This window comes from Mus musculus, chromosome 1 (genome assembly GCF_000001635.26).
Source record: "Mus musculus strain C57BL/6J chromosome 1, GRCm38.p6 C57BL/6J".
Taxonomy (NCBI): Eukaryota; Metazoa; Chordata; class Mammalia; order Rodentia; family Muridae; genus Mus; species Mus musculus.
Window position 1 is genome coordinate 181757000 of NC_000067.6, and position 19608 is coordinate 181776607.

Below are 19608 nucleotides of genomic sequence, written 5' to 3' on the forward strand. Positions count from 1 at the left end.
GCGGATTAGCCTAGGCAGAGTGCTACACGCACGCGCACACACACCCACACACATACACACATGGGCAAGAGTGTGTGCGCACGCGCACACACACAAATATACACTGCACATACATGTAAGTATTTCATAGCATCAACTCATAAATATTTCATAGTACCAAGTCAATAACCTGAATCATATCTTGACACTCAGATCCGATGGCAAGAAACGATCAACGAGATAGACTGCAAGCTGAAAGGCGTCTGTGGTGACACATTCCTTTCATCCGCATGCCTCGCCTACATCGGAGTCTTAACGCCAGAGTTCCGAGAGCTGGTGATTCAGAAATGGAAAGACTTCTGCACTCGGGCAGAAATCATCTTGTCACCCAATTTTTCCTTAATTGACGTGATGGCAGAAAAAAATGAGGTAGTAACATAATTCTATTATCCAAGTAAGCGGCTGCAGGTGGGGCTGGGTTGGAGGAGTTTGTGTAGGGGTTGTATTTTGTTTTGTTTTGTTTTGTTTTGTTTTAATCCTAGATATTTTCCTTAAATTATTATGACAAATGAAAGTATTGCAGTTTTCAGCCTTTTCTTTTTCCTTTTTTACTTCCAGACCTAATACCTCGGTTTTCTCTATCTATCCCATTTCCCATTGTCTAATAAGGTTTGGAGAATATTCTTCCTATTGCTACCAGTCTGTTAAAATGAATCTAGCCAGTTCCTCTCTCTAACATGTTTTAATAAATTTAGTGCTATTGTTGAATGGGTGCATTCTTAGCCAGAGCCCAAAGCACGGCCTATATTTACCAATATATCTGTTATCTCTGTATATAAGTCCTTTGGAGGTATTTAACAGATTGGAAAGGAGAAATGGCTACCTTTTAATCCTCAGCATTTTTAGATTGGCTCCTTTGGTAATATCTCTACTTGCATGGGGCTCTCAACCATGAGGTCTTAGGAGGAAACAACGGCTTCTTCGTTTCATAATGAGTAACGGCCTGAGCCCAAACATACCATGATCACATTAGATGTACGTGAACTAAATGCTCCAGTCAAAAGTCTAGAACTGTAAGAGCTTGCAATAGTTCATATCAGTGCACAAAACAGAAGCCACATGTCGCTTAGAAAGAACACATCCAAAATATTAGGATTGAGATTTTTTTTTTAACAAGGAGAAAACGTTCCACAGATTACAGATAAAAAGTGAAATGGTCTCTGTGGCCCAGAAAAGAGGACTGAAGTTTAAAAAGTTTCTTACTTTGAACTAAGGGATGGGTTTGACTCTCCCGAACTATATTAAACAATTCTAAACTTGTATACTGATGACATGACTTCGAATATTAAGCAAACATTTCCTGAAAACTATAGAGAAAACAGATAAAGTACGGAGGTGGTTTGAGTGGTGTCTCCTCCATGGGCTCATGTAGCTAAATACTGGGTCCCTAGTTGGTGGCACTCTTCAGAGACGCTCCTATGAGCAGTTGGAGGAAGTTCATCACTGGAGGTGTGCTTTGAGAGTAAAAGGATTCACTTACACTTTGCTATCTTGAAGCTTATATCTGAAGAGACGAGCTCTCAGCTTCCTGCTCTGCCGCCATGCCTGAGCTTCATGGGTTTTAGCTGTGAAGAGACACTATGACCAAGGCAACTCCTATAAGGATAACAGTTAATTGGAGCTGCCTTACAGGTTCAAAGGTTCAGTCCATTATCATCAAGGCAGGAGCATGGCCGAGTCCAGGCAGGCATGGTGCAGGAGGAGCTGAGAGTTCTACATCTTCATCTGAAGCCTCTAGGAGAAGACTGGCTTCCAGGAAGTTAGGAGGAGGGTTTTAAAGTCCAAGGTCACAGTGACATACCTATTCCAACAAAGCCACATCTCCAAATAGTGCCACTCCCCAGGACAAGCATATTCAAGCCACCACAGCTCCCCACCGTAATAGACTCATGACATTCCCCTGTGAAGCCTGTCCTCCTGTGAGTCACGCTGTTGTGTTCTGTCAGAGCAGCAGCAGACGTTGGTACCAGGGAGTCAGATGTTTCTGTGAGGAACCAGAAACTGTTATAGTTTTTTGTATAGGAATGTAGGAGGTCCTGAAACTCTGAACTGGAAAAGCAGTTAAAAGCTGCAAGCAGAGCTTAATGATCCATGCTAACAGGGACCATCAGACAGACAGAAATACTGAGATCAAAGAGGACTGTCAAGGCTCAACAGACTTCAGAGGGGACGGAGGACTTTCATAGCAGTGAGGACGGAAGCCATCCCAGTGAGAGTTGAGTGAAGGATCAGGCTGCCTTCTGCCCAGGTCCTGAGAGTTTGTCCAACACAGAACTGAAAAGCAGTGGAGAGAAAAGGAGACCTGGAAGCTTGGTGTTGCTGTAATTGTTAAGGAAACTTATACCCGTAAGGGGAGGCCCAAAACAAAGAGAAGGGAGCCAGAGGGCAAGGCCCCAACAAAGGGAGGGAGCCCCTAGGGCAAGTTCCCAACAAGCTGACCTTTCAACTTACGAAAACAAAGTCCTGAAGGAGGTTTCTGATTCTAGAAAGCAGCTGCTAACATTCTTCATGGGGACCAGGGTCCGTCCAGAGGCAGCCAATTACAGCGTACAGATTACAGCGTAGCCCACAGGGTGCTGTGCTGGGTTTAGAGGCATGAGGGATATAGGAGTGAAAGGGTTGTGAACTCTTCCTTCACAGTTTCGTTCAACCACTGAGGCCACTGATCAGAGAGTCAAAATGAACCTATCAGAATATACACAAAACTTGAAAAAGGAACCCGTAAGTTCCCGGGATAAATTTTAAGAAACAAAAGTCATGTCAAACTCAAAACTTGGAAAACTCACTATTCTAAATCATTCAGTTCTTCCCAAACTCATCTAAATCCTAGCCAACATTCAAGCACAGTGTGTGCCCTGATCCCTGACTTCAAAGTTGTAAGAGAGGATAAAAATCCAAAATATGTACCAGGTGTGGTGGCGCACGCCTTTAACCCCAGCACTTGGGAGGCAGAGGCAGGCGGATTTCTGAGTTCGAGGCCAGCCTGGTCTACAAAGTGAGTTCCAGGACAGCCAGGGCTACACAGAGAAACCCTGTCTCAAAAAATAAAAACAAAAGCAAAAACACCCAAAATATTCAAGCCCATGCTGGAAATAGCTATTCATCAAGCTATGAAGGATCACATTAGAGCTGTGCAGTTTTGAGAGTGGGATTCTTTAAGCCAATACAAAGTATACCTAAGAGCAGAACTAAGAGTACAGAATGAGCCCTACACACCAAAGACATCAGCATCACAGCAAAGGCCGTGGCACACACAGCACACAGGAGATGGTGCTGGGCAATTGAATATCTATTTTTTTAATAAAACAGTATTTCATATCACATTCAAAAATGTGGTTGTACTTAAGTTCAGTTGCCTAGATGTGAAACACAAATTAAGCTCAATTTAGGACATGTGCTTGACCCTAAGTTAAGAAAAAAGATCTCTTTTTTTTTTTTTTTTTTTTTTTTTTGGTTTTTTGAGACAGGGTTTCTCTGTGTAGCCCTGGCTTGTCCTGGAACTCACTTTGTAGACCAGGCTGGCCTCGAACTCAGAAATCCGCCTGCCTCTGCCTCTGGCGTGCTGGGATTAAAGGCGTGTGCCACCACACCCCAGCAAAGATCTCTTAGATAGAGACTCGGCACTTAAGAGCATCAGCTGCTCTTCCAGAGGACCAGGGTTCAATTCCCAGAACCCTCATGGTAACTCACAACTGTCTGTAACACCTGTTCCAAGGAATCCAACACCCTCCTACAGACGCTCGTGTGTGTGTGTGTGTGTGTGTGTGTGTGCGTATATAGTCAAAACACCAATATATATACATATATTAGTGCATGCCATAGGCACCTCTGGACTTTAAGTCTCAGTTTCTCCACCTGAGAAATTAATGAGAAAATTAATGAGATTCAATGCAAGTGCTTCATAGGTTACGGTTATAAATTAGAGTTCCTACTGTCAGTTTTCATAGCTCATATATATATATATATATGAGATTTTTTTTAAATCTCTTAAATAACTTTAGCCATAATAGAAAAATATCTGACCAATTAGATTAAAATTGAGACCTTTACTCATCAGAAGATAAAATCAGCTGGAGAGATGGCTCAGCACTTAGGAGCATGAGCTGCTCTGTAGAGACCCCAGGTTTGGGTCCCAGCACCCACATGGCAGTACACAAGCATCTGTAAGGCCAGTCCCAGGGGATCAAATGCTCTCTTTGAGCCTCTGAGAGTACTGTAGTCACATGGTACACATGCACACATGCAGGAAAACTCAGATATAAAATACAAATAAATTTTATTTACATTTGATAATTGGAAAATGACAGATCTTGAAAATAAGACACAATTAAGATGGTATAAAATAGCCATGCATGGTGGCACACATCTTTAATCCCAGCACTTAAGAGGCAGAGGCAGGTAAATCTCTGAGTTTGAGCAGTATGCTACATAGTGAGGTCTAAAGCAGCCAGAGCTACCATAGAGACACTCTGTCTCAAAAAGAAAAAAGTTATATAGGTAGGCCGGAGTCCAACTGTCACTTTATTTGTCATATGAATTTTAAAGAGCTCTGTCCAGTGTATAGGAAGAACTGCTACACATCAGTAAACACAAGACATAAAGCTCAGTTGACCCATGGGCCACAGGATTGAATTTTCAGGTCACAAGGACAGTATGCAAGTAGCCAATAAGCACAAAGCACATTTAGCTGCTGATCTTCACTGTGAGACCATAAATCAAGTCCCAAATAAGATACCAAGTGGCAGCTACCACAGGGTAGACAAAAAACCCTCATAACTGTTGTTGAGGCTATAAAATGCTACAATTATCTTTAAACTGATACTACTCATATATATATATATATATATATACATACACACATATATATACATATACATATATTCTCTCTCTCTCCTCTCTCTCTCTCTCTCTCTCTCTCTCTCTCTCTCTCTCTCTCTCTCTCTCTCTCTCTCTCTCCTGTAATCCAACCTTTATCTCATAGTATTTTACCTAAACGACATGTATACAAGCCCCGAATGGCAGACACACTTGTAACCCCAGCACTTGGGCAGAGATAAGAAGGCTGTGAGTTCAAGCCTGGGCTACAGAATAACACTTTCTCAAAAGAAAAAGAGAAATGCATACATAACTGGGCATGTTCATCAAAGAATCATTCATGCCGGTCAGATAAGTCCAACTGCCTTTGGAAAAAGAAATCTTAATATGCTCAAAAGTTATAACGAGAAAGAGTAAGCCTAACACATAAAGTGGATGAGGTCAGATAGTAACAAAATCATGGAGATTCTATTTATCTAAAGCCAAGAGGTTAAAAAATAAATGATACCATTTACAAATATACAAGTAAAATGAGAACAGTGTTGCGGGAGTATTAGCTTCGGAAGAAATAAAAACCGGTCTGGAGAATTCATCTGTCGTCACCGCTGTGAGGTTCACTCCTGTCTTGTCTCAGCAGCTTAAGAAGCCATCTTACTCTCCTTAGATTCCTCGGGGTTCCTCCCATCTCCTTCAGGCAAAACTCACCAGCATGCAGTTCTTCACAGGCTGGCCCCTACACAGGAGAAAAACCCCTTGTTCCATCTAGAACCAAAAGGCCCCTTGCCTTTCCCAGGGAAACCCTGTTCCTGTAGCCAGCAGCGTCCCTGGTATCCGTTCCTTGTCTCACCTCCTCCGGCTCCATTGACTTTTTCCTCTTAGCACACTAAGACTGCAGGGAAACGGGAGTGAGAAGGGAAAGGAGGCTGTGAGATGAGCGAGAGGCTCATCGAAACAGAGGTAGCTCGGAGCCTGGTCCTAGCTGCTCCTCATGCTGGCACGTCATAGGCACATCTCTGGACTTTCTGTCTCAGTTTCTCCACCTGAGAAATTAATGAGAAAATTAATGAGATTCAGTGCAAGTGCTTTATAGGTTAAAGTTGTAAAATAGAGTTCCTACTGTCAGTTTTCATAGCTCTGAGTGACTGTGTGTTTCCACATGTAGAGAGTCTGAAATCCTGGAAGTGGGCCACTGCCTATATGTCTCTTTTCTGTTCCCACAATGTCTTAAATTGCTCATCATAACAAAAATCCAACTTGCTTTAAACTGTCTGTTCCCTCGTCGTTTTACGGGGTGTTTATCTAAAAGCAATCAATGGTTGTGACACATCTTTCATGACTCCAGGTTGGTCTGAAGCTTCTGAAATGGTGAAGATACTAGCATTTCTATTTCAGATTCGCCGGTGGCATAATCAAGGGCTGCCTCTTGGGCAGCATTTGGCAGAAAATGCCATTTTGATGAAAAGGACAAAGCAGTGGCCACTGGTGATCGACCCGCACAAGCAAGCACTCCACTGGATCCGCCAGATGGAAGGGCCCAGGCTGCAAGAGATTTCTGCTCAAGATAGCAATTACACCAAAAAACTGGTGATTGCCATGCAAGCAGGAGACCCTGTCCTCCTGCAGGTATGTGGACCATGGAGCCTGACTCCTCCTTTCTATAGCAGGCCATGTTATTATACACAGTGAGCACAAAGACTAGAGGTGCCAAGTGTCCAGGTCTTTGTTAAATAAATGTATACAGAATTGCACTTATACACATGCAGTGTACTTGTGAAATATATATGCCCACATGTGCACATAGTCCAGTACTTATATGCATTGGATATGTGTTATATATGTGCACACATACACGCATATGCACATATGCACATGGTTTAGTTCTCTTATCTCTGTCTTTCTCTGCTGGCATCAGCAATGTGTCTTTTCAACTAATTTACTTAAGATGATATTGTGTGTGTGTGTGTGTGTGTGTGTGTGTGTATTGGATTTTTTTCAGAATGTCCCTGAAACATTCCCTCCCAATTTGAGGGCAATGCTAAAGAAGGATGTTTGCCAGAAAAGAGGGCAATATTACATCAAAATCGATGATACTGAGATTGAATTCAATAAAAATTTCAGGTAATGTCTCTCATAGTCAAATCTAGACTTTTTTTAAAAAATAAGTCACATTGAAAGCCACGTGCTTCAGTTCTGGTGAGCCTAATCCTGAGGGAGAAGGGTCATTGTATCATGAACATTCCTTTGGGTTTTGTGGGTTGTGGCTGCCACCCACACTCAGAAACGAGAGTGGGTTTTATCAGTGTTGTCAGACTGAAGGGAACTGTAACTCAGACCTGAGCTGAGCAGGAAGTCACGAAGCGGGAAAGCCTGACTCACTTAGCAAAGAGGTCTGATCTGATTCCCACAGACAACACAAATAACACAGCACGGTAAGCTTTGGCCACTTTAAGAAACAAAAATCCAGCCGGGTGGTGGTGGTGCACGCCTTTAATCCCAGCACTTGGGAGGCAGAGGCAGGCAGATTTCTGAGTTTGAGGCCAGCCTGGTCTACAGAGTGAGTGTCAGGATAGCCAGGGCTACACAGAGAAACCCTGTCTCGAAAAACCAAAAAGAAAAAGAAAAATGAAAAAAAAGAAACAAAAATCCAGGGCTGACACGTTGGCTCAGTCCATAAAGTATTTGCCGTGACGCACGACCATCTGGGTTCAGAACAGCATGTGTAAAGGGTGATATATCCTTGTAACCTCTGCAGTGGGAAGGCAGAGACAAGACAATCCCTAGAGTTCAATGGCCTGCCATCCTCACCTACTGAGAGATCCTGCCTCGGGAAATAAGGTGGAGCGCATCTGAGGAAAATTACTTGAAGTCAGACACACACACACACACACACACATATACACACACTCCCCTACACAACACATACAAGCAAACACACATGAATGCATATTTGATATTTGGAACAAGAAGAGATGTTGCTTAAGGAGGTAGGAAACTGGGGATCCTTGGCAGCAGCAGAGACCTCACCTCAGATGAACAGTAACTAGAGTGCTTGGGTTTCTAGACAGTCAGCAACCACCAAAGCCACCAGGGCTGGGGACTTCGAGGTCCCTTATCTCTCAAACTCAAACCCTGAATTCCATGGGAAGCAGCAAGGGTGAAGAAATGCACTCCTGGCTCCTGGGTGAAACATAAGAGGAGGAGGCAAACGGAGCTCCCGTGCACCAAGAGCAGCCCACAAGGCTGTGGCGTCATCAAGGGTCCTTATCCAGGGGCTCATCCAGGTCACCCACTCATCCCACGCACAGGGGTACATATGCCTCCCTAGCTTTAAGAAAGATAGCAAGAAGACAGAACAGTAACCAGTGCCCCTAAACACATCTGGTGTTTTGGTCTCTGACCAGGACTGAAGTGTGGTTAGAACCAGGGCTGTTTCTGGTCTCTTTTCAAGGGCAAGAATCAACTCTGTCCAATTTTTAGGTCCCTGTCCCTAAACTGCCTGGCAGGCAGGCTTCTCTACCAGGAAGCCACCTCCCCACTCTGAGCCAACTTCACGAATAGCTGTTGGAGGTGACATTCGGCATCACAGAAACACAGTTTCTAGGAGAGAAGCCCATTGGGTCCTGTGAGACCGTTGCTTCTTTGTGAGCAAAAACAGGAGAGTCAGAGCAACTGTGGCCAACTGATACCAAGAATGGATTTCTTCCACAGGGTGGGAAGAGGGTGCTGATTTAAAAGGCAAGACGTGGGAACAGAACTCTACTCTCTGGCCATGCCCCAGCCTCAGCCTTACCTTTTAAAAATAGAGTAGAGCATGCCCCTGCTCTAGTTGGTTGCTACATAAACAAGCTAAAACCTAGAATCTCAGTCCTCACAGCTTCTCAAAGCCACCCCCACCCTCTGCCCTCCCCTCCTCTCTGCCCAGGTGCTCTTCAGCCAGAGTCCAGAAAGTCCCAGCTGACACTTCTTGACCCAATCCCACTGTCTTATGCCCTCAGCAAAGAAGCCATTCTTCACAATGATCTAGTGGCATCAAAACTCCTGTGACATTTGTCTTTCCCCCTGCCTTAGATTAAATAAATCTAGTAAGGATATCATTTATGGCTGTTTTTAAAGTCTAAATACAGACTTGCTCACATAGTACAAACCAAGAGCATACACTGAGCTCAAAGATGAATAACACTACAAATGGATCTTTTCACTTCTAGGAAAATACCATTTATATATTATTTAAACATTTGATTTCATTGTTTTCTTCTGCAAGCTCTTTGAATAACTAGTATTTTTCTCATTTTTAGGTTGTACTTATCTACAGAACTAGAAAACCCCAATTTTTTTCCATCCGTTTATAACTTTGTTACTATTATCAACTTCACTGTAACATTCCAAGGTTTGCAAGATGAGCTCCTATCTACAGTAGTAAGTCACGAAGTTCCTCATTTAGAAAATCAGCGTGCCCAGTTATTGGAGAGTATTTCTCTTGATGCTATAACTCTGGAGGAGCTGGAGGATAAAACATTGACCTTACTCCAGAAAGCAGAAGGTGAGGAAGGAAACGTAGTACAATCAAGAGACTTAAAAAGTCAAGGGAAAGGCATGAGTTTATTTTCTGATTGGTACCAACCATGCCTAGCCTCCGTTAGTACCAGATAACCAGTCAGAACAGGAGAGCCCTGTGCACTTCTATGAGTCACAATGTGAACACTGATGTTCAGCTTCGACCCTAACACTGTCTGCTCATATCCGACCACCAAACACTACACCTAAAACTATAAGCAAATCTTAGCAGGGCTGATTGGCTCCCTCCCAATGCTGGACTCTCTCCAGGCATCTCCCAGCTACTTCACACCTCAGGGCTGGCTGCAGACACCAAAAGATAGGGTCACCAAGTGTTAACCCTAAAGGACCTTTCACAGAGAACAATCATGTTAAAATATGGTATTTATTAGCAAAGAAGTCAAAATTGTGTTCCTTTTGCTGGAAGAATATCTAAGAATATCTTTTGTAACAGTAAAAAATAAGTTTGTGCTAACTTCCTGGCTCACACTGATGTAACTGTGCCAAAGCCAACCAGAATGAAGCACCGTCTTTCTGACCCTGAACTGCATCTTAGCTTGTGTCTCATTAGGAGACTCAGTATGTTTCTCAAATAAAGTAGTTCTCGAGGTTACATGTAGATAGAACTTGTACGTCTTTCTCTTGATTTTTTAATCCAAATGTCCAGTGAGGCACTTGACTGACCTGGAATGTCACAGACAGGTTCTGCCTGCTATTTTTTTAGGATCCAAGTAATCCAGGCTAGCCTCGAGGTGACATTCCTTCTGCCGGAGCCTCCTGGGTGCTGGAGTTGGAGCCTGAGACCGACCCCCATGTGGATTTACTTTTACTATTCACTGTAATTAATTAATTACTGTTGGTCTAATAGAAAGGGGGCATGGCCTGGAATAAAAGCCTGGTGGTACCAGATCCTTTACCAAAATAACCTAAAACCGAGGAAGCTGGAGAGAGGACTCCGCAGTGAAGATCACTGCGCATTTCAGAGGCCCTGGGTTCGGTTCCCAGCACCTACCTGTCAGCCCACAAGCATCTGTAAACTCAGTTCCAGGGGCTCTGATGCCCTCTTGTGATCTCAATGGGTGCTGAACTCACATGGTACACAGACATGCATGCAGGCAAAACATTCATATGTGTAAAATAAAAATAAACAAATCTTTAAAAATTAAAAAACAAAAATTCATCAATAGTATCAAAAGGATGGCTACGATTTTTTTGTCTCATAATGTCATGTCAGGGCATCTTATTTGTTTGTTTATTTTTTATGCTTCAGATCCTTTGCAAATATATTATGGCTTCTGGTTTCATGGTTCTCTGGTATTCTTGACTGTGCAAATGAGTGGATCTCGGTGTTTTCCTCTGTGGTCCTGTGCCTTCTCTGGGGCTCTGTTCATTCTGTTTTCTTTTATCCCTATTGTAACATCTTTATTTTTATTTTACTTTATTACATTTTATTTTATTATTATCATCCCTTAGAAGCCAGTTTGTTTTCTAATGAGAGACAGAAAGGGGTGCGCTCAGATGGGAGGGGAGGTGGGGAGCACCTGGGAGAAGAGGGGAGACTATAACTGAGATATATCATAGGAAAAAAATCCATTTTCAGTAAAAGAAAAAAAACCTTGACGGGGTTTGAAATACTTCTGGGTGCTCTTCAGTGTACATACAGGGTACCAGTTGATCTAACATGATGCACAGGCACAGGCAACAACATTCTCTGAGCCACTCAAATGGAACAAGTGAAAATAGTTTAACGCCCATCAGAGAAGCACATGCATCTAATTTGTGCCTTCATATTTTTATATTTATGCCCTGCCAGGCTTTTGTTCTGTTAGAGTATTGAGATAATTTTAGCTGCTAACATTTACTAAAAATGATTTTTAATTAAAAAAAATCCTTTTTAAGTGTTTTATTTTATTTTATAATGATGTGTGTTTGAGGGGAGTGCACAGGTGCCTACAGAGCCCAGAAGAGGAGGTAGAGGGGCATCTGAGCCAGGAACTGGGCATGAGTGCTGAAAACAGAACAGTGGCCTCTGCAAGGGCGCCATACTCTCTGAATCCATGAGCCGCCTCTCTAGCGCCCATAACTGTTCCCTAAAAATAGAAGTAAAAAGCCAAGTGTGGTGGCACTTTAATACGTGGGTCTCAGTGAATTCAAGATAAGTCTAGTCTACATTGCAATATTGGTCTCAAAAAAAGGAAAGAAGGAAGGAAGGAAGGAAGGAAGGAAGGAAGGAAGGAAGGAAGGAAGGAAGGAAGGAAGGAGAGCAACAAAAGAAAGAAAGAAAGAAAGAAAGAAAGAAAGAAAGAAAGAAAGAAAGAAAGAAAGAAAGAAAGAAAAGAAAGTTTGTAATGAGAATCCGAGCGATCCCTTGAAATAAGGAAGTGGGAAGGAAGACTCTCTCGGTCTAGTGTGCTGCTTGTTCAAGAGTGGCAGTCTGCTAGCAGCTGAGGGATGGCCCTCACTGGTCAAATGAAAATAGCAGAGTGTATTACAGAAAATAACAGTATGCTTGCCGTGGTCTGGATTGGGGGATGGGCTAGTGATTAAAAACCCCAGGGTCTTATACATGCAACCACTAAGCTACATCCCCAGCCTCTGTGCGTGTGGGGGGTGTGTGTGGTCAAATGTATTGTTTATGAAGAAATTGGTACTTACTATGTTCCTATATTAAAAATAGAGTTCAGAAAGAGTTTTTAAAAAGGAGTGGGGAATGGAGCCTGCGTACTGCCAATCCTACTTCTTATAAACGTGGCATATTCGTTTCAAAATGGTCGGAGTAGCACTTCTCTGGAATCCGAGCCCATGACTGCCTCTGTCTTTACTTTTTCTGAGCTCCTCCTTCTTTCTTAACCCTCACCTTCCATCTTAAATTAAACTTACTTTAATGAAACTTCCAACTCAACAAAACCGACAAACAGCCCACAGTGAAAATCCTCACAACGCCCAGACCAGGGAAGTTGCTATTTCAAGAGGTTTTCATTCAAATTCGTGTTTTGTTCATTTTTAGGAAGTGTGTTAGATGATGAAGAGATTGTAGAAACCCTGAGAAAATGCAAAATGACTTCAAATGAGATTTCCAAACGTATCAAAGAAACGGAAAAGGCGGAAAGCAAAATTCAAGCAACGCGCAAGAACTACCTCCCTATCGCCACTAGGGGCGCCCTGCTTTACTTCGTGGTGGCCGGCCTCTCGCATGTGGAGAAGATGTACCAGTTCTCCCTGGAGTGGCTCCGGGGGGTTTTTGTTTCCTTTACAGTTTCCAAAACCAAAGAAGAAAAGCATGATTGGAAGACAGATGAGACTTCTCAGGAAAAAGCCGATGAGGTTTCCCTAAGTTCCTCAGAGCAAGAGAATCTGGAGAGTGAGAGAATTCCCTTAGCCGAGAATATCAAAAACGCAATAGAAACGCTGACAAGAAATGTGTTTAAGGTAAGCTACCCAGTCACGGTGGGTTTCCCCAGCACTGCCTCTCAGGCTCGTGTGACAGTCGTGGTTTCTGTAGGTGGTCTCTTCAGCGCTATTCAATGAGCATAAACTCTGCTTCTCCTTCGCACTTTGCACCACCATCATGAGAGGGAATTCCAGTGACACTCTGATGGCAGACGACATAGGATTTCTACCAGAAGAGGAATGGAACATCTTTTTATATACCAGCATTTTGATAAATATTAAAAATATACTATCCAAGCCTAGACTTAATAGTAAGTACAAGTAATTTCTCTGGATGTGTTTAAAAACAACAACAACAACACTAAAATATGTTTCCTTGTAAAATATTAGAAGGTTTTGAGGGTTTCTACTCTGTAATTGAGCCAAGTTCTATATCAGATTCGCCAATGTATCACACACAGTACTTCATTTGTTTGCTTGTGAGAAAACATCTCACTATGTAGCTGGGCTAGCCTAGATCTCATGAACCCCCTTACTCATTTTTTAATGAGTGAGTGAGTGAGTGAATAAATAATAAATAAATTGTAACTGGCAAGTTTGTGGTGGTCTTAATGTAAAGCGGAAGACCTAGTCATAGTGAATAGGGACACACATTGATTACCATGTCATCAGGCCGCTTCCTGGATAATATTTCTTTACTTACTATTGAAAACTTGAGCCATAAAGCATACCTATCTATGGTAGTTTGAGTAAGAGTGGCCCCCTGAGGCCTATATGTTTGAATGCTTGGTCTCCAGTTAATGGAACTGTTTAGAAAGGATTAGGGGGTGTGGCCTTGTAGGAGGAGCTGTGTCATTGAGGGTTTAAGGTTTCAAAAATCCATGCCAGGCCCACAATCTCCCCACTCCCCTTTCTGTCTGCTGCCTGTGGATCAGGATATAAAGCTCTCAGCTACTGCTGCAACCCCATGCCTGTCTGCTTCTTGCCATAACGATCATGGACTGACCCTCTGAAACTGTAAACAGACTTCTAATTAAATGCTTTATTTTAACAGAGCTGCCTTGATCATGGTGTCTCTTCACAGCAATAGAACAATAAGTAAGACACTGTACTTATATAATGACTGAATGTTTTCTCTTTTCTTTTTATTTGTTTTGTTTTGTTTTGTTTTTCAAGACAGGGTAAATCTAGCTGTCTTGGAGCTCATTCTGTAGACCAGGCTGGCATCAAATTCAGAACTCAGAGATCAGCCTTCCTCTGCTTCCCAAGTGCTGGGATTAAAGGTTTGTGCCACCACTGCCCACCAGGACTGAATCTTTTAAGCTCTGTGGTGTAGCAAAGTCAATGCTGAGAGGGAAATGTGTGATATAAATATATAAAAATAGATCTCAGGAGTGGAGAAATGACTCAACAGCAAGAGGATATTCTGTTCTTGCAAAAGACTCCAGTTTGGTCCCTAGTATCCACCTCAGGCAGACCACAACTGCATATAACTGCAGTTCCATGACGATCCAATGCCTGTCAGTACCTGCACATACCCTCATATATGCACATACCCTCATATATGCACATACCCTCATACAGGCAGACACACATACCAATACTTTTAAAACTGAAAATAAATGTTTAAAAAAGAAAAGATCTCTGATCAACAAAAGAAAAAAGATTCTACCTCAAGAAATGGATTTTTTTTTTAAAGAGTACCAAAGTGAATATCTCCCACATTCTCATTTAAAACACGTTATAAGACTGCACTGCCATTGAATATTTTGTTCAAATAAAGACAGATAAACAAAGGGGTTAGGAAGAGCTAAGCGGTTAAGAGCACATACTGCGCCTAAAGAGGGCCCAGGTTTGGTTGCCAGCACCCACACTGGAAGGCTCACAACTGCCTGTGACTCCAGCTCAAGGAGATCTGACGCCCTCTTCTGACCTCTGAGGGCAACTGCACTCTCCTGCATGTTTTTCCACACAGACATGCACATACATACATTTAAAATAAAATTTAAAATAATTTAAAATTAAAATAAATCTTTAAAAAAAGAAGTCAATGCCATAGAATAAAGAGCCCAGAAATTAACTCTCAGATATTTGCGTTCGGTTATTGGGAAAATGGAAGGAGCACATATCAAAGGCTGAAGTTGGACCTTTATTTATTCCAAACACTAGCATTCAGTCTAAAGGGATTAGAGATGTAAATATAAGGCCTGAAGCTATAAAAGTTCCAGCAGAGGGAGGCAGTGGCTCACTTGGCAAAGACCCTTCTGTGAAAACATGAGTGACTAAGGGCAGACTCCCAGCAGCCACATGCCTAAGCCAGGCTCAGTCATATGTTCCTGTAGCCAAACTCATCAGCCAGCCAGTGGCTCTGACTGTGAGCTTCAGGTTCACTGAGAGATGCTGTTTTAAAACAGAGACGGAAAATGGCTGAGCAAAACTGCCAGCCACCAATCTCTGGCCACTGCTGGTACACACATGTGCAAGCACATCCACACATACATATCACACTCACATACCACACACACATGCACACACATACACCACACATAAACACACACACACATATCACACTCACACACCACACACACACCACCACCACACACATGCATACACACACCACACATACACACATACCACACTCACACACCACACACACACATATCACACACACCACACACACATACCACCAACACACATGCACGAATATACACCACACATACACATTCACATACATACATAGCGCACACACTACCATACACACTTTTTTTAAAAGTCCTAACAGGTAACAAAGAAAAAGGTCTATATTATTGGTATTAGTCACTAGTACAAAACACCTAAAGAAATAATTTGAGGAAATAGGAATTATTTAGGTTCATCCTTTGAAGGGTGTTACACTTTCAGGGGTGTCAATCTGAGACTGAGAGCAGGGCCTTTCCACACGGCTCCTTCACACCCCAGTGGATCAAGGAGCAGCAAGCCTGGGCTAGAACCTGATGCAGAAGTGGACTTTCACTGTTAAGACCCACCCAGCTAGCAGGTCCTTCCTTATAAGTCCCAGAGGTTCCAAACATCCCAGACAGAGCTGCTGGCTAAGAACCATCCTTGCACATGTGTACCTGTGAGGAGCACTGGCTGCGGCAGTGGCCTCTAACCTTTATGAACTCCTGGTGGTGGAATTGTAAAGATGAAGAATAGAATGACATTTTCCCAAAACATTAAAGACAGAAAAATCAGTCAACTCAAAAATCCCACTCGAGGTATATGTGCAAAGGATTGTGGCTGAATCTGGAAGGCATGTTGGAAGTTGTGTTCATAGCAGTGCATTTATGATAACGGACAGATGTGTGCAGCCATGTGTCTGCCAGTGGATGGAGGGATAAGCAAATTCAGGCATTAATGCAATTGTAATGGGATTTAAAAGAAAGGAAATCCCATTAAATATGAGAGCGTGACTGAGCCTTAATGACATTTTTGTTGAATGAAGTAAGATAGTCACAAAAATACAAACTACCACTCTACGGGGTGTCTGAGGATGTCAGTTTACATGAACAGAAGAGGCTGTTGGCCACCAGAACTTGGAGGAGAGGAGTTGTGTGTGACTGTAGGATGGATGTACACAATACTGAGCCCTGTGCCGAAAGGGTTAAAGTGGTCAGCGCTGTCATTCCTCCCATAACAAAACGTATCCAGTTAGTACGTCTGTCTGTCTGTCTGTCTATTATGGTTCTGGAGACAGAGCTCATGGCCTCATGCATGCCAGTCAAACATCCCGCTGTTGAGCTGCATCCCCAACCCCTCTAGTTGATTTCTGGATATAAAGCTGCTCTTGGCTCGACAACAAATACCTGCCAGTTATCTCTTCTGTGATGAGTCACTAGAAGGTGCGGGGTTCCTCTGCCCTGTGACCGGTTTCCCTTCTCTCTCAGGTATATTTGAAATACGGAGAAATGGCCATCTCCAGTGGGTACCGGACCTGAGGTGGAGGCAGTGCCAGTATATCAGCAATCAAATGGAGCCCTTCTCCCTTCTGTGCACGTCCCTCCTGTCCAATGAGCAGCAGTGGAATGCCTTCAAGGATGCTATGGCCGTGTACTCTCTAATGAGCAGGCCTTTCTTCTCAGATGCACCTTTGCCTCAGAAAAAACCCAGATCAGCAAAGGAAGGTAGGGACCCTTAGCCCTTTAACCTATCCTTCCTAGCCGTGTGGATACGTGTGCAGATTTTCAGTGTGTGACAGTAGATCATGAGCCTTTGTGCAGTGGCACACACCTCTATTCCCAGCACTCAGGAGACAAAGGCAGGTGCATCTCTGAATCTGAGGCCAGCCTGGTCTACAGAGTGGGTTCTGGGGCAGCCAGGGCTACACAGGGAATCTCTGTGTCAGACAAACAAACCAGAAAGGTAGATCCCACCAAGTGGAAGCAAGGATGTTGCTGGGTTCTGTGTGGCGCGTTTGAGTCTGGGCAAGACTCACGGTTACCTTTAGCAAGGGATTTTTCTGAGTTTTGCTGTGTCAGTGAGAAGCTGGTGGGATTTCTGACCTTGGAAACATTGAACACAGCACACTGGGTGGTTCCGAACCTTGCATCGGAGGGAGCCTTCACAGAGTGTTCCTATGTAGCTTTTAGAACACACAGCCCAATAGGAGAGCATTTGCCCAGCATAGCAAGGTACCTGGGTTCAGTCCCCAGGACATGAAAAGAAAGAACAAGATACCCATGAAAAACACACTAAACCAGGGAAGAGCTGCACAAGAAGTGGGTCTTTAAGGGCTGCCATTTCGTCATAGCCCCTACTCTTCTTTCTGCTTTGAACTCTGCTCTCTGTTTTTCTCATCCCTTTTCCCTGTGATACCACGCCCCCCCCCAACCTTTTTATTTTGCAAAGAACCCCAAGTTTACCCAGTCATGATTGAACTTACACATACCAAGGGAGTTTTTTTTTTTTAAATCAGAATATTAGGACATTCAAAAAATGTTTTTAAGTCATCCAAGTTGTGCGTAAAGTTAGATGTTGGGTAAATGCCAGGGAACCAGAGCTGGTAGGAACAGCAGCTGTGGCTGGGAACCAGGCCTGGAGGGCGTCCTGTGTATAAAGTAAAGAGAGACCATGCAATGAACCTCTGGAAATGTAACATTTAAGTTTTCAAACTTGTTGCAATCTTGTTTGAGTATCTGTGGGTTTTCATTTCCCAGTGTTTTAGGCATTGTGGGTATAAATCTCGTAGGTAGACGCTGACACTTGACAGGAAGGTGCTGAGGCCTGACTGTGGCCTTTGCTCCAGGTCCTCCTGCAGCTTTTGTATCCCATGGTTACATCCCCAGCCTCATCCCTCCTATCACATCCCTATCCACCCACAGCTTCTAGACCCACTTCTACTTCCTGATGAAGGATGCTTAGTGATGCCCCAGGTCCTAGGACTAACACTCACTTATCTAAGTCTGCCATGTTTCCTTCCATGACTTTATAATGTAAGTTTGTATCGTAATGTAGTGGCACAATGTCCTGTTGCTAATTTCATTCTCTGTCTCTTGATGGCATCTAGCTGAACTTCTGGATGAAAGCGATGAAATGTTGGATCCTGTAACTTTTCCTTGGGAAAAGCTCACTCAATTTCAAAGGCTTATCTTGGTAAGATATGCTAAGTCAAAAGATTAAAATAAGTAAATTTATTGGTAGTTTGAACCCCTCAAAATTAATTTTATAAACAAAATATACTTGACTTCTAAAATCTAAGGCTTACTGAGCCTTATGGGGGGGTGGGGGCACCAGCATTCCACCCTGATGTTCTGTCCTGTGGTGACCATGCCCCTCGTTCATTCTCTATGGGCAAGATGAAGCCCTGAGGGATGAGCTGAGTGGCCCACTGCCACCACTGTCTCCCTGTTCTTTTGAGACCCACTCTCCACCAACCTCCCCCCACACACAGACACTTAGTTTCTGCCCTCCTCCTCCAAGCTGTAATTACAAGAACAGAACTATTCCTTTAGGGAGAAGGCAGCAACTGCCCAATCTGGTTATGACTGGTAATGTGTCTGATTCCTGGATTTAATGTTCAGAAGCATAGAGTTGACTCACAGCTAAATCACATTCACCAATGTGGCACTTAAGAGGGAGGAGGGGGGGGAGAGGGGAGGGAGGGAGAGAGACAGAGGGAAAAGGAGAGGGGGAGGGGATGGGAAATCACATTCACCAATGTGGCACTTAAGAGGGGGGAGAGAGAGGGGGGAAAAGGGGAGGGAGGGAGAGAAAAAAGAGGGAGAGGGAAGGGGAGAGGGAGAGAAGGAAAGAGAGGGGAGGGGACGGGAGTGAGAGAGACAGAGGGAAAGGGAGAAAGGGAAAAGGAGAGGGAGAGGGGATAGGAAGAGGGCGAGAGAGGGCTTTCTTCTTCCATGTTCTTTATCTAGGCTGCCAGCAGAAGGTGTGGCCCAGATTAGACATGAGTCTTCCCATATCAAAGATCCAGATTAGGAGTGGGTCTTCCCACTTCAAACTAAACAAAAATCCTCCCCCACCCCCAGATGTGTCTTTGGGGATTTAGTTAATTCCAATTGTAGTCAAGTTGACAACCAAGAATAGCCATCAAAAGAGGGAAAGATGATGAACAACAGATAGGACCATCTGGAACATTCCCACAGGTATCTGTGGCTACTTGTGAAAATTAATTTAGGAAAAGGGAGATTAAAAACTAATTCACCATAATGCTCTTTCTTCAGTCTTCCTCTCCCTCCCACCCCTCAAAAACAAAGTCTTTGAGACTAAGACTCACCCAAATGCCCAGAAGGTCACTTAAAGACAGAGGAGACTTCT

At 43.4% G+C, this 19608-nt stretch overlaps 1 protein-coding gene across 2 annotated transcripts in view; it reads left to right on the forward strand.

The window, feature by feature from the left end:
- Dnah14 (dynein, axonemal, heavy chain 14) overlaps positions 1-19608 on the forward strand; it is a 238340-nt gene that overhangs the window by 180407 nt on the left and 38325 nt on the right. For both annotated transcript variants that reach the window (NM_001377039.1, XM_017314066.2), the window contains 8 exons: positions 193-408; positions 6247-6477; positions 6851-6972; positions 9150-9394; positions 12416-12837; positions 12911-13109; positions 16725-16961; positions 18344-18429. In NM_001377039.1, coding sequence (NP_001363968.1) covers positions 193-408; positions 6247-6477; positions 6851-6972; positions 9150-9394; positions 12416-12837; positions 12911-13109; positions 16725-16961; positions 18344-18429 — 1758 coding nt within the window. The remainder of the gene's footprint in view (positions 1-192; positions 409-6246; positions 6478-6850; positions 6973-9149; positions 9395-12415; positions 12838-12910; positions 13110-16724; positions 16962-18343; positions 18430-19608) is intronic.